Source organism: Trachypithecus francoisi, unplaced genomic scaffold (genome assembly GCF_009764315.1).
Source record: "Trachypithecus francoisi isolate TF-2019V2 unplaced genomic scaffold, Tfra_2.0 Lachesis_group9, whole genome shotgun sequence".
NCBI lineage: Eukaryota > Metazoa > Chordata > Mammalia > Primates > Cercopithecidae > Trachypithecus > Trachypithecus francoisi.
The window spans coordinates 30,052,589-30,066,062 of NW_022681474.1; the positions used below are offsets into that span (position 1 = coordinate 30,052,589).

At 40.6% G+C, this 13,474-nt stretch overlaps 1 protein-coding gene across 3 annotated transcripts in view; it reads right to left on the reverse strand.

The window, feature by feature from the left end:
* Positions 1-1,139: 1,139 nt before the first annotated feature.
* ARMC4 (armadillo repeat containing 4) overlaps positions 1,140-13,474 on the reverse strand; it is a 206,319-nt gene continuing 193,984 nt past the window's right edge. For all 3 annotated transcript variants that reach the window (XM_033208997.1, XM_033208995.1, XM_033208996.1), the window contains one exon: positions 1,140-1,597. In XM_033208997.1, coding sequence (XP_033064888.1) covers positions 1,484-1,597 — 114 coding nt within the window. In that variant the 3' untranslated portion in view covers positions 1,140-1,483. The remainder of the gene's footprint in view (positions 1,598-13,474) is intronic.

A 13,474-nucleotide genomic window follows, 5' to 3' on the forward strand; every position in this document is an offset into this window, starting at 1 on the left:
TAGAAATTTCCTCTAATAATATTACAACAGCAATGTGTTTATTCTTTTCCTGTCGCTGTCATAATCCATGGCTTCTAGAAGTATTTTTAATGCCTAATGAAACAAAACTAAACAGTGACTTTAACATTAGAAATCTCTGCTGTTGAAAGTTAGGGGATTTCCTCTATTATTTACATTTCAATTTTTAGTTTGCATTCATATCATGTTCTTGTTCTTCGCATTATCCTTTTTTAGAACCTCCTTTGAAAAGTCATGACGATGAACTGGTGTTTTATAAAACCTTAACATTCTCAGAAGGGCTTTATCTTTTTTATCACAGTATCTATCCCTTGTATGATTTTCATCCTGTACAGGCTTTTCATTTCATACAAATAATTTACATTTAATTCAATTAAGTTTATGATCTTGAAATGATGACACACATATCCAGTACCTAATATTTTTCAATAAAACCTCCTTGACTGCTTTTTTAAAGCATTAGCTGAGATTGTCAGTTTATGGTGCTGATGAATACAAAGCAATTTTTCTGGCGAGTGTTACAATACTAGGGACAGTGAGTTCCCAAACATTTCAGCACACCGAGCTTACATATGTGATTCTTCTAAGTGGGTTCTAATGTTTCTATAACCTGATAAAATGCTATTATTTTTTTGTAGCCACTTTTTAAAAAGTACTTCGTGTGCTGAAAACAAGTTCAGAAATTCAAAGCAATTTTATGTGAAGTCGTATTATCCTTACATCAGTATCAATTAATTTCTTTCAAGAAAATGTTGGTAAATCTCTGTGAGAAATAAAACATATAATTGTTTATGCTCTGTAAGTCCAAGTGTAAAGCAAGAAAACTCATTGCTTACTTCTTGTGATTTGCATGATATGGTACAGTGACAGTTATACGTTGTCCTTTCAGATGTTTGCTAGTATTTAGGAGAAATTTGGGATGACCTTGGGATGATCTTTCTAAGTCCAGCTGCTTGACGCTAAATTCTATTTAATAACAGTTTGTGAAATCAGCATATCTCCTTGGAACTCTCCCGTGGGTTGCAAGTGATCAAACAGACAAAGCCGTAATGACAGGACAATTAGATTGGTTTAGCAGAAAGGGAACTGTAGAGGCGTTCATGAACAACTATGAAACTGCACATTGGGAGGGTCATATCCTTTATTACAATCACCACAAATACAAAAGCATCACTGAACTCTCTCTATATATATACTGTATACGTATATTCTCAAATTCTTAGAAACTTATCAGAGGTTTATTGGCTTTCCATCTTACTACATGCCATATCTCTAAAACATTAAATGGAAACAAAAGTCTCTATGCAATTTTCAGATGAAAAACATTCTGTGCATTTTCAATTTATGTGTTTTCATTTAAACGGTTGAAAGGGTTTGCTAATAAATGTTTCCCAATTTAGGCTTTCTGGCCATGGGAGTGACATGTCCTGTGTCATGTAGAATTTGATAGCTTGTAATGTCCATTTCAAGTGTATCTTGCCTTCTCTGTAGCAAGAGCCAGCCTGCGGATATTGGATATACAACCAGCTGCAGCTTCCTGGAGATCCTGGTCAGGGGACCCAACCATATCCAGTAGAAGCTGTCACACATAAGGAGGAGGAGAAGAGACACAAGAATAAAAACATTAATCTAAAGACATAAAGTTAGGCTATGAAAATAATTTTCAGTAGTAAATATTTTTTAAAGCCACCAAAAAAGCATAAGAAATTCCATTTAAGCAAATGTGAATATAAACAGTGCTTAATCAGATGCAGGAATTCCTCATGCACTTCTTACCATTCTGGAGCTGAATTAGACTCCTTCATCCCCACTTTCTCTGGGTATCTAACTGCTATTTTGGGGTTCTGCTTCTGAAATTTTTCTTGCATCCTTTCTGGCTTTTCCATCTCTCAGAACAAGCCAACAGCACACCATGCTTAGAGTAGCAGGGCATCCGATAAGATTAATCTCTCTGAGTCCCAATCTACCTGTTCATGTCACAACCTCATTATATCAGTCACTTAGTAGGGACTTTCAGTGACTTCCAGTGCCAACTAACTAGAGCGGATCTATTAACTGGTCCTTGAAGGGTTTGTGCACTCTGGCCTTAATGTATTTCCAGCTACTCATCTTTCTCCTCTTCTCCAAGATCACACTCTCCCACTTCTCTTGACTTTATTGATGCTCTCCCCCATCTAAAATGCCTTCCCATCCCCTTCTCTGGCTTGGTAAGTTTTATCCATCTTTCAAAACAGACCTAGCCAACTTTTCCATGAAGCCTCCAAGATTTCCATCAAACTAAATGCCATTTATTCCTCATCAGGCTCTCAGTAGCAGTTTACTCAAATGTCTGTCGCTACATGTATTTTTTCCTTTTCATAAGATAATTGGCTTAATGCTTTCCGTCCTTCTTTAGATTCTAAGTGCTTAAAAATGTACGGTATCTAATGCATAGAAGACAAATAAATGAATTAGAACATTTAAAATCTAGCAATTATGATTCTAATTAATAGTCTTGGTAAAATATTTTTAAAAGTAAATTTGAATCACATATTTTTCTACCCCATAGCATTTGAGTGAAAATGTAGATAATGCCAAAATATGAGGATGATTTGATAAGCAAAGAAATATTATAAAGAAAAATACTGTGAGATGTTTTACGTATACCAGGCTTAGGGTGTGGCTTTTACTCTATAGGTAACAAAAAGAAGTTATTTAAGCACTTTAATCAGGGGAGTGACAAGGTCATATTTGTATTTTAGAAAGGTAACTTTTACAGCAAATTATAGAATATAGACTGTAGGGAAAAGAGGTGGAAGGGCACCGTATTACTTCATGTAGAGGTGACAGGATGGAATAAAAGGTAAGGATAGTGAGGAAGGAACATATTCAAGGGATATTTGGGATAAAATAACTATTCGATAAATGGCCCCAGAACAACTGCTTATCCAAATAGAAGAAAATTAAAATGGTAATCTGACATCACACATAAATATCAATTCCAGATGGATTAATGATGTTGTAGGACTCTCTTCTTAGTTCAGCTAAAGACAGGGTCCTTTTTACAAGCCCATGAAAAATTAGGCTCACAGACAATTTGAAGGGGGAGAAAAATGGAATTTATTGGGCAAAATGGGGGAAAAAGGGAAACAGGGACTCTCCACAAAACCAGAGTCCCTGTGGGTGTGCTTCCTGCCTCGCAGATGGAATCCCAGGTATCACCTGGGAAGAGGAGGGGCCAGGCTCCTGCCTGCTGCAAACATCACGAACTTCTGTGGCTCCACCCCAGTGCACATTCCTCCACCCCAGTGCACATTCCTCCACCCCAACGCGCATTCCTTCACCCTAGCGTGCATTCCTCCCAGTGCCCATTCCTCCCAGTGCACACTCCTCCACCCCAGTGCACATTCCTCCCAATGCACATTCCTCCCAGTGTGCATTCCTCCCAGTGCACACTCCTCCACCCCAGTGCACATTCCTCCCAATGCACATTCCTCCCAGTGCGCATTCCTCCCAGTGCACATTCCTCCCAGTGTGCATTCCTCCCATTGTGCATTCCTCTCAGTGTGCATTCCTCCCAGTGTGCATTCCTCCACCCCGGTGCACATTCCTCCACCCCGGTGCACATTCCTCCACTCCTGGTGCACATTCCTCCACCCCAGTGCATATTCTTCCCAGTGCACATTCCTCCCAGTGCGCATTCCTCCCAGTGCGCATTCCTCCCAGTGCACATTCCTCCCAGTGCGCATTCTTCCCAGTGCGCATTCCTCCCAGTGTGCATTCCTCCCAGTGCACATTCCTCCCAGTGCGCATTCCTCCCAGTGTGCATTTCTCCCAGTGCGCATTCCTCCCAGTGCGCATTCCTCTCAGTGCACATTCCTCCCAGTGCACATTCCTCCACCCCAGTGCACATTCCTCCACCCCAGTGCACATTCCTCCCAGTGCACATTCCTCCACCCCAGTGCACATTCCTCCCAGTGCGCAGGCTGTTTGAAGTTTCTCTGGGGACCCCTTTCCACCTGGCTGTCTCAGTGAGATTCAATAAGAAAGGGACAATGCAAAACATTTAGAAGGTTGTGTATGAGAATATCTTGTTCAAATTGGGGCACCGAAGAATGTCTGTCCTCTCAGTTCCTTGACCTCCCATTGTCACTGATCTTCACACTTCAACCTTCCACCTTCAGGGTCTCACCTGGGCCCTGATTTTTGATCACTGTCAACAGTCTGACCTCCAAACTCTCTGACCACAATGTCTCCTCCCACAATTTGGCTATGCAACCATCTTACTTGTTTGTTCTCATCATGACCTTTTGTCCATAGGCTCACATACTTTTTCTTTAACCATCTTCTGTCTTTGCTTCCTTCATAACCAGCTTAGATTGCATAGTCCATCTTTTGGATCATTCTCTTATCAGTTTCTTAAACCTCCTTACAACATCCCTCCAGGAAAACCATAACTGTCCATAAATCCAACTCTGTTCTTCCCTGTGCCTTCACCAATAACTGAGTCCTGTGGGAGACCATATGTCAACAAGGCAAATCAATCCACTATCAGTTCAACCTCAACTGGATTCTCATTCACTGCCCAGCAATTGAAATTTGTGTCCCTCTCATTAGGTTACTTTCCCTTTTCAATGCCTATTTTAAATCTTCCTTCTTCTTCAATCTCCAGTTCTTCCTTTTAGCCACCATTTCCAGAAGATGACCAATAAGGTCTCCTTCATAAACTTGATAGAAGCCTTTAGATAGAAACTACTCTACCTAAAACGGCAACCATGCCAGCGTCTTAGCGGATCTTTTTATCCTGCCTTCCAGTTATAATGGCTCTCTCCTATCACAGGCCCACCATCCACTTGTATTCTTCATTCATTCTTCTTCTCTTAGGACATTTTACTACCAAATATTCCCTGTCTCTCTTCTACTTTAGCTTTCACCTCTTCCTTTCTAATGATTCCATTATCATTTAAACACATGTCTTACACATTAAAAACAAAACAAAACAAAAAGACACCACTTTGACCCCATTTTCTTCCCTTCATAGCCAAATTTCTTTAAAGAGTTGCTGTCTGGAATTCCTATCTCCAGTCTTAGATTCCTCCCACTCACTCCAGGCTGCTGTCTGCCTTCAGCTCTCCTCTGAAATGACCCTCTCAGAGGATGTCGGTAACTTCCTTCCATGTGGCTAAGAGTAGTGGACACTTAGGAGTTCTCATCTTATTTGACCCCTTAACAGCATTTGATATAACTGGCAACTTCCTCCTTCACTGCCACTGGCTTCTTCTACCCCTACTCCCCGACTTTTCCTCGTATCCATTCATTCTCATCTTCTCAATCTTCATCCATGGCTCTTTCTGTTTCTCCCAAACAAAAATTGTTGGAGTTCATCAGAACAAATTCCTCTTCTGCTTTCATTCTGTTCTCCCTCCCTAGATGACATCTTTCACTACCTGAATTCAAATGGCATTCATATGGAACCATCTTCTAAATTTCTGTCTCCACCCCAGAACCTTCTTTGGATTGGAACGCTTCATATCCAACACTTCTTAGCCATCTCCACTTGGAAGTCTCACAGCCACCTCAAGCTTAATAGATTCCAAATGAAATTTTTTACTTTTTCTATATAAACATGAATCTCTTTCCAAGAATTTTCCTGTATCCATAATAGATGTTATCACTTAGTTGTTCAAGACGGAAATCTGCGTGCCTCACACTCACTCCCACCCTCATCTCCCCTATGCTGCATCCAACCTATTATCATATTTTTGTGATTCAGCTGCCTACACATCTTTCAAAGTCATTCACTTCTCTTTATTGCTGTTGTCATTCACCCCAGTAAAGCCCACAACACCTTCCCACTGTCCCTGCACCCTGTCTTGTCCCCTGATTAACTATTCATACTGTATCTAGAGTAATTGCCTAAATTGCGAAATTCACTAATAAGATACAATGTTTTTGACAAACAGGAAGGAACAAGACAGGATCAATCTTCGGAGATTCAAGAGAAAGGAAGATTCTGTTCTGCATGAGGGAAACAGGGAAGTTTGGAGGGGCTCATGCCTTGGGAGTTTTGTATTATTCTTTTTCTCCAGCATTGTTCAATATCCTAGGCATAAGACAGAGGAAATAGATTATAGGAGTGTGATTCATTTGAACAGCCATATGGTCCGTGCTGGGCCGGAAGGGAAGTGAAAACAGGAGGCTACTGATCACTGGGAGAATTAGGAACTGAGGCCTCAACAATGCAGGAAAACAGTTTTGGTGGGACCAAAGCATGGGAAAAGGGTGAAAATAAGACATTCTCATCTGAGAATGAGAAATTTGGAGTTTAAGATTTTACAGATGAAGTTGCTTTGAGTATTGACAAGATCCAGGGTATGGCCATGGGAATGTAGGTCAGTATAAGATTGTTAGGCATTTTTTGTTTGTTTGTTTGTTTAGACAAGTCTCACTCTTTTGCCCAGGCTGGAGTGAAGTGGCATGATCTTGGCTCACTGCAACCTCCATCCCCCAGGGTTCAAGCGATTCTCCTGCCTCAGTCTCCCAAGTAGCTGGGATTACAGGCGCGTGCCACCACACCCAGCTAATTTTTGCATTTTTAGTAGAGACGGGGTTTTGCCATGTTGGCCAGGCTGATCTCTAATTCCTGACCTCAGGTGATTCACCTGTCTCAGCCTCCGAAAGTGCTTGGATTATAGGCATGAGCCACCGTGCCCGGCCTGTTATGCAGTTTTATACATACACACAGATGTATGCATGCATGCATACACACTTATATATTCTCATTCTCCCTTTCTCACTGTAGGAAAAGGAAATAATGGGAAAATAATGAGCAGGAAGAACAAAGTAGCCACTCTCTTTGGTTATCCTAACACATGACTTAGATGTCTTTGTATAGCTATCCACACTTAAATCCCTTTCCTAGCTTGCAACTTTTAACGCATGATCTACGGTTCAGAGTTTTTATTAATCTCTTCGTTCATACCTCACTTTACTATATAGATAGTTATAATTCTTTTCAAAAATTTTGGATGTATTTCAAGGGTACAAGTGCAAATTTCTTACATGCATATATTGCACAGTGGTGAAGTCTGGGCTTTTAATGGACCCATCATACAAAGAGTGAATATTGCACCCAATAGGTAATTTTTTAACCTTCACTCCCCCTCCCCATTTCCCATCTTTTGGAGTCCCCAATGTCTGTTATTCCATGTGTACTCATTGTTTAGCTCCCGCTAATAAGTGAGAACATGCAGTTTTGACTTTCTGTTCCTGAGTGATTTCACTTAAGATAATGGCCTCCAGTTCCATTTATGTTGCTGCAAAACACATGATTCATTCTCTTTTATGACTGAGTAGGCATTCCATGGCATATATATACCATATTTTAAAAATCCAGTTCTCTATGGATGGCCACTTAGGTTGATTCCATATCTTTGCTATTGTGAATAGTGCCACAATACACATACAAATGCAGGTATCTTTTTGACATAGTGATTTCTTTCCCTTTAGGTATATATCCATTAATGGGACTGCTGAATCGGATGGCCATTTACACACAGTTTTTAAAGCAGATACAACTTTATGAAATTTAGACAATTTCTTCTAGATACATACTTCACACCATTCACCACTTTCATACTCACATGGCTTTCACTGATCTCTTTGTAGCCCACGTCCACCATGGTAACCTTTGTTATCCTGGAGTATGGAGTGCCAACTGTAAGCCTGGAGATTTTACTCCTCCACACCACTACTACATCACTGAATGTGAGCACTGCCAGCCTGGATGCCAACGGATCCTGATATTAATATGTCTCTATGCCCAATGGGCCTGTTTTTTCCTTACTTCTGCTTTCTGATCTTTAAATTATTTCTTATATCAAAACAAAACATTCCAACGAATTTCTTGGTAAATTATATAATCAAGGGATTGACTCAATCCCTTGATTACATAATTGTATAACCCCTTGATTATAGGATTTTAAAGTTATTAATTTCCCTTTACCTGAGTTATTTTCTCACTCCTTCTCCCAAGTAGATGATTCATAAGGGTTCGTAAGTCCCCGTGTTGACTCCATTGTTGTACAAAATATAGCAGAAAAACTCTCCCAACAATCACTTTAATAGACAACAATTATTACTTTACAAATTTTGTTATTACAGCCAGGTCATCACAACGAATAATGCCAGTTACCTGTAGGTGTTTCTGGGCCCTGGATTAGAGGACCTAATGCTACACTAAAAGCTTGATTTCCACAAGCAAATGAGATTTAGAAAAAAAATCTAGTCTCCAATTGCCCTATATTTGTCGTTTAGGTAATAGGAGGAGAATAGATTGCTGGCTACAGCAATTCCACCTAACATCGACCTCCCACAGCCACCCACCTTGCTTCCGCTCCAGTCCTTGGCCTCTCCACTCATAGTTCTGGTCATTGTTGCTTTTTAAATCTGGAAAGAAGTGAAGTAAAGTCCTAGTCCATAGCTCAACTACCTGAGAAGGAATCTAGATGCCTTATACTGTTCACTCCTTCCCAGAAAAATCACTATCAAACCATAGTCAAGGGTATGGGTTTTGAGGTCACAGCATCTTGGATCTGTACTCTGACTCTCCCAGTTACAGGGCACATCACTGAACCTCTTAACCCAACCTTCTCATATGTGTAAAGGGATCACGTACCTCTGGGGGTCACTGCAAAAATGAATTAAACATACATCTTTAATAGATGTTTGAACACCTGTATTCACAGCCTCTTCCTTTCTTTATGTCCTTTGATATTTCCCCTTCCTATTTCATCTGGTGATTCCCCCACCTTCTGCAAACCCAAGTCTGCAGTGTGTGAGAGGAAAGAGTGGAGGAGCACAGGTGGGGGGAACTTACACTGGCAAGGGCAGAGGACTCCTTATGGGACAGAAAAGAGCAGCAGAAGGAGAAGGAATGAAAAAGGGGGAAGGAGAACTTCATCTTGTTTTGAAGAGTTTGAGAGGTTTGGAGTAGAAAGGTTGTTTTAAAAGCAACTCTGAGATGAGAGAATATACTGAGAAAGATTAAGAACCTAAAGCTTAATAGTGCATGATTGTACTCTCTATCTTCAAGAGAGTAAAACTAGGATTGAAATTACTTTCAGGCCAGGTGCATGCCCGTAATCCCAGTGCACTGGGAGGCCAAGGCAGGAGGACGGCTTGAAGCCAGAAGTTCAAGACCATCTTGGGCAACATAGTGAGACCCCGTCTCTAAAGAAAAAAAAAAAAAAATTAACCAGACATAGGTGTGTTCGTGTGCACCTGTAGTCTGGGTAGCTGGGTGGGTCTGAGAGGCTGAGGCAGGAGGACTGCTTGAGCCCAGTTCTTCAGGACTGCAGTGAGCTATGATTGCACCGTTGCTGTGACCTCAAAACTCATACCCTTGGCTATGGTTTGATAGTGATTTTTCTAGGAAGGAGTGAACAGCATACTGTATCTAGATTTAAGAGACCTCATCTCTTAACAAAAAAAAAAAAAAGAGAGAGAGAAAGAAAGAAAAAAAATACTTTCAAGTGCGATTGGGTTGCTAGGCTTCTGTTTCTCCGACTGCATTTTCAGGTCAGGACTGGACCATGAGGCAGCCTGGTTTCATATGGGTTACACATTTGAATCACATAGTCCAGTGTCCAATACAAAGCAAGTGCTCCATGAATGCTATTCATGCCCATGGTGATTATTTTGCCAGTTCAGAAGTCTGGTTCTGGCATTATTTCCTGGAGGCCTGGCCTGGTTAGTTTGGAAGGAAGGAGGAATTTTGGCCCAGAGGTCAGTCTAGCTTCTGTCAGCACCTGCTCCAGGCCCTGCCTTGATGCTGGTTGACCTCCATGGACACCGATGGCCCAGGCTCCACAAGGCACTGGCTGCTGCTACCCAGTACAGCTGCCTTGGAAAGGAAACCCTTGACCTGATGCCTGTCAAAATCTAGCCTGTGTTTCGCCCATCCTCCCTCAGATCTGTTCATTGTTCTGTGGTCTCTGCTTGGGCTTTCTAAGAGTCGGTTGTATTTATTCCCAACTCTTGATTCACTTACATAATTTCCCATTGCATAAACCAATGGACTGTGAGTGTCAAGCATATGAGTCATAATGTTTGGCACACAGAAAGCTGCTGTGTGTTGGCTATTCCCGGAGTCAACAGATAAGGGTTGCTGGAGGCAGCATCTCCTGTGTGTTCACAAGACTTATGTTAGAAGAAAACTTGTAATCTAAGCAGGTACCCTTTTTATGACTCTACTCTATAAATTAAATTTTTCTTTACCTGAGTAACTTCTAGTCCTGAATGTACCAAGAGGACTGCTCTTTGTTGAGGGAATTTATTTTCCCTTAAGTTTCTTACATTAACCACAAGGCTTCATTCTATATCCCATATGCTGGTTGGTTAAATTTTAGCTTAACAATTAAACCAATGAAGCCCAGCAACACTCCCCCCCTTTTTTTTTTCTTTTTGACAGAGTTTTGTTCTTGTTGCCCAGGCTAGAGTGTATGGTGTGATCTCAGTTCACTACAACCTCAGACTCCTGGATTTAAGCCATTCTCCTGCCTCAGCCTCCGAGTAGGTACGATTACAGGCATGTGTCACCGTACCCGGCTAATTTGGTATTTTTAGTAGAGACAGGGTTTTACCATGCTAGTCAGGCTGGTTTCAAACTCCTGACCTTAAGTGATCCGCCCACCTTGGCCTCCCGAAGTGCTGGGATTATAGGCATGAGCCACCGGGCCCGGCCAGCATCCCACTATTTTAAAGAACTTTACTGCTGAATTTAGCCTGCTCTGTCCATTTTACTTAGCTAAGTACAGTCTCAATCAAGGGTATAGAATTGGAAGTCTAGAATTTTCTGTGTGCTCAGGGTCTGAATAGCTTATTATTTGAGATGTACCCCCAGAACCCTCTTTGAGTTTTGCTGCTAGCTAACTGTATTGTTTTCCCGAGTTTAACTTTATTGTCAGTAAATGTTACTCATTGCTTTGTTATACACCCAGAGGCTACGCATCTAATGCTGTTTTACAAACTGAATAAGGTTATGCTACTGTCCCAAACCACCATCTGAAAAATATGTAGCATATATGTGTCTTGGTTTTGAATTGGGTTCAGGAATATGTTTTTATTTTCCTATGACCCTCACAAGCAAACTAAGGCATTAGTTTTGTTAAAACTAACAAATACTCACACAACAGAAAGTTGGTACAAAATCCTGAATTTGATGTGCAGCTAACAGAAATGAAAGGCAGTGCATGTTTTCAAATCACTAACACACGGAGCAAGGTGAGGGCGGTTTCTAATCTTTTTGTCACAATTACATAAAAGGAATAGTTTTCTTAGGAAAGAGAAATACAAATTTGGTACAAGTAAGTATGAAATTGGTATACACTTTTTCAGTGTCTATTTTTTGATCTATAGACTTTCTTTCCAACAATAAAGACATTTTTTAATATTCTAAGGGGATTACCTTTTGGAAGTCCTTGTTTCTTTCCAACTTTTCTCCTTTTAATCCTCTGCCTCCCCCAAAACACACCTAAGGACTTTAAATTTATTGGGAGTTTCATATATACACTGCAGGAAAACTAGCCCCCACGCTTTTGAAAACTTAACTGCACAGAGCACTTTAAAACAGCATTCAAACAAATAACTTTTTACAACGTTGGAGTGAACAAGAACGTGGGGAAAGGCACAAGGAGTGGTTTGTAGATTGGGTTAACACCAATGCTTCCTCCGGTGTAAAAGGCTTTGATCTTAAGGTTCATGCCCTCGGCATGCAGCTGTGACCCACAGTTCACATCTCCTGGAAGGTGTGATAAAAGTAGCATGGGAATTGGGTCTGAATTAAATTTTTACATTTCCATTTAACAGTTTATGATTTTATATAATATTTCAGTTGTATGAAAAATATGTACCAATTTGAGTGATAACAGATTTTCTTGTGGTTTGACTTGACATTGTTTGGATGAACACAGCCTGGAATTATGAGTTTTAATTAGAGCCGGATGAGCTCTGGAATGCATACCAGGCTTAGGGGTTTTCCCGAAAGATCTTAAGTCCCCAGAGCTGATTTGAACTGGGAACCCTTCTGACATTCTCCTGTTTACAAGGCATTGCAGTGACGTTGTAGCACTCATGCACAACCCAGTAACAAGAAATGCCTTTGGACTGTGTCTGCCTATGGAATGGTTTCCCAACTATTTGGGTTGGCTGGGGTTCTGCAGCTCTTCCAACAGAGAATCCACCGCAGTGTCTTGCACATCCAGACTCTGAGCCTCAGCAATTCATTTCATATGACAGCTCACCAGAGCTAGGGGCCTCAAAACATATTTAACATTTGCTGGTTGGAGCAAAACCTTTGGTTCTGTTTGGTCAGTGAAAGGAGTCAAGGGGCTTGCCTTTATTGGTATCTGTCCTCCTCAAGGTGATAGGTGTGTGTGTGTGATCTGAGGTCCATGTCTGGAAAACTTGGATCTGCTTATTGGATCCAGTACTCTTTCTGTGTGGACATTCATAAGTTTATCTTCTGGGTTTTCTTCCATGTTTCTTCACGAACCTTCTAGTAGAGAGCTTTTGTGCCCAAACAGACAGACAGGAGATTCGCATATTGGGTTAATAGTATTGGGAGTAGAAATGGGATATATAATAGAGAAAGCCCTATTGACTTTCTTCTAAAAATGCTAGAAATGAAGAATGACTTGATGACTGGTTGGTCAGGGGATTGTGGAACATTGCTCAGCACCCTATATCAGAGGAAAAGGAAGTGATAAGTTTCTGTCTGCCCAGGGCAGAAGCTCATGGTATCATTTGGAATGACCTCAAGTTGCTCTTGGATTTTTACTCCTATTAAATATAAAGAATATTGGCACACATAGGAGCTTCCTACATAAGAATGCTAAAGAAATAATAGGATAAGGATGGATTTAAAAGATCTATGTGGACAAGATTGTTCAGAATTGCATTTTGCTATTGGTTAGATCAAAGTGTAGATGGCAATTCTCTGGGAAAAAAAAAAATTCCCATAGATTATGCAGCAAAGTAGCTATGAGTTTATGCTTTGAGCTCAGACAGTCTGAATTTGAATCCTGACTTTACGTCCTCCTAACTGTATGTGACCTGAGGTAACTCTCTCTAAACCTTAGTTTTCTTATCAGTAAAGTTAGGATTTTTAATAGTACTTTCCTAATAAGATAGATGTGGGATTAAATGGGAAACTTAATGTAAAGTCCTCATGCCATGTGCCCCTAAATTATAGTTGTTATTATTATTACTCTTATTATCTTGACTTAGAGATTGTTGTTGACCAGAGGCAATAATATTTACTGTTAGCTCATTTTCTCTGCTACAGTTCCTGTTGGATTGATCCAAATAAGCAATTTTAATCTAGTTACATTGAAAATTAATACATTAACAGAAGGTTCATGGTTTCCCATTAGATGGTCAAAAACAAAAGTCAAGGCATTAGAACTAACACATCTCT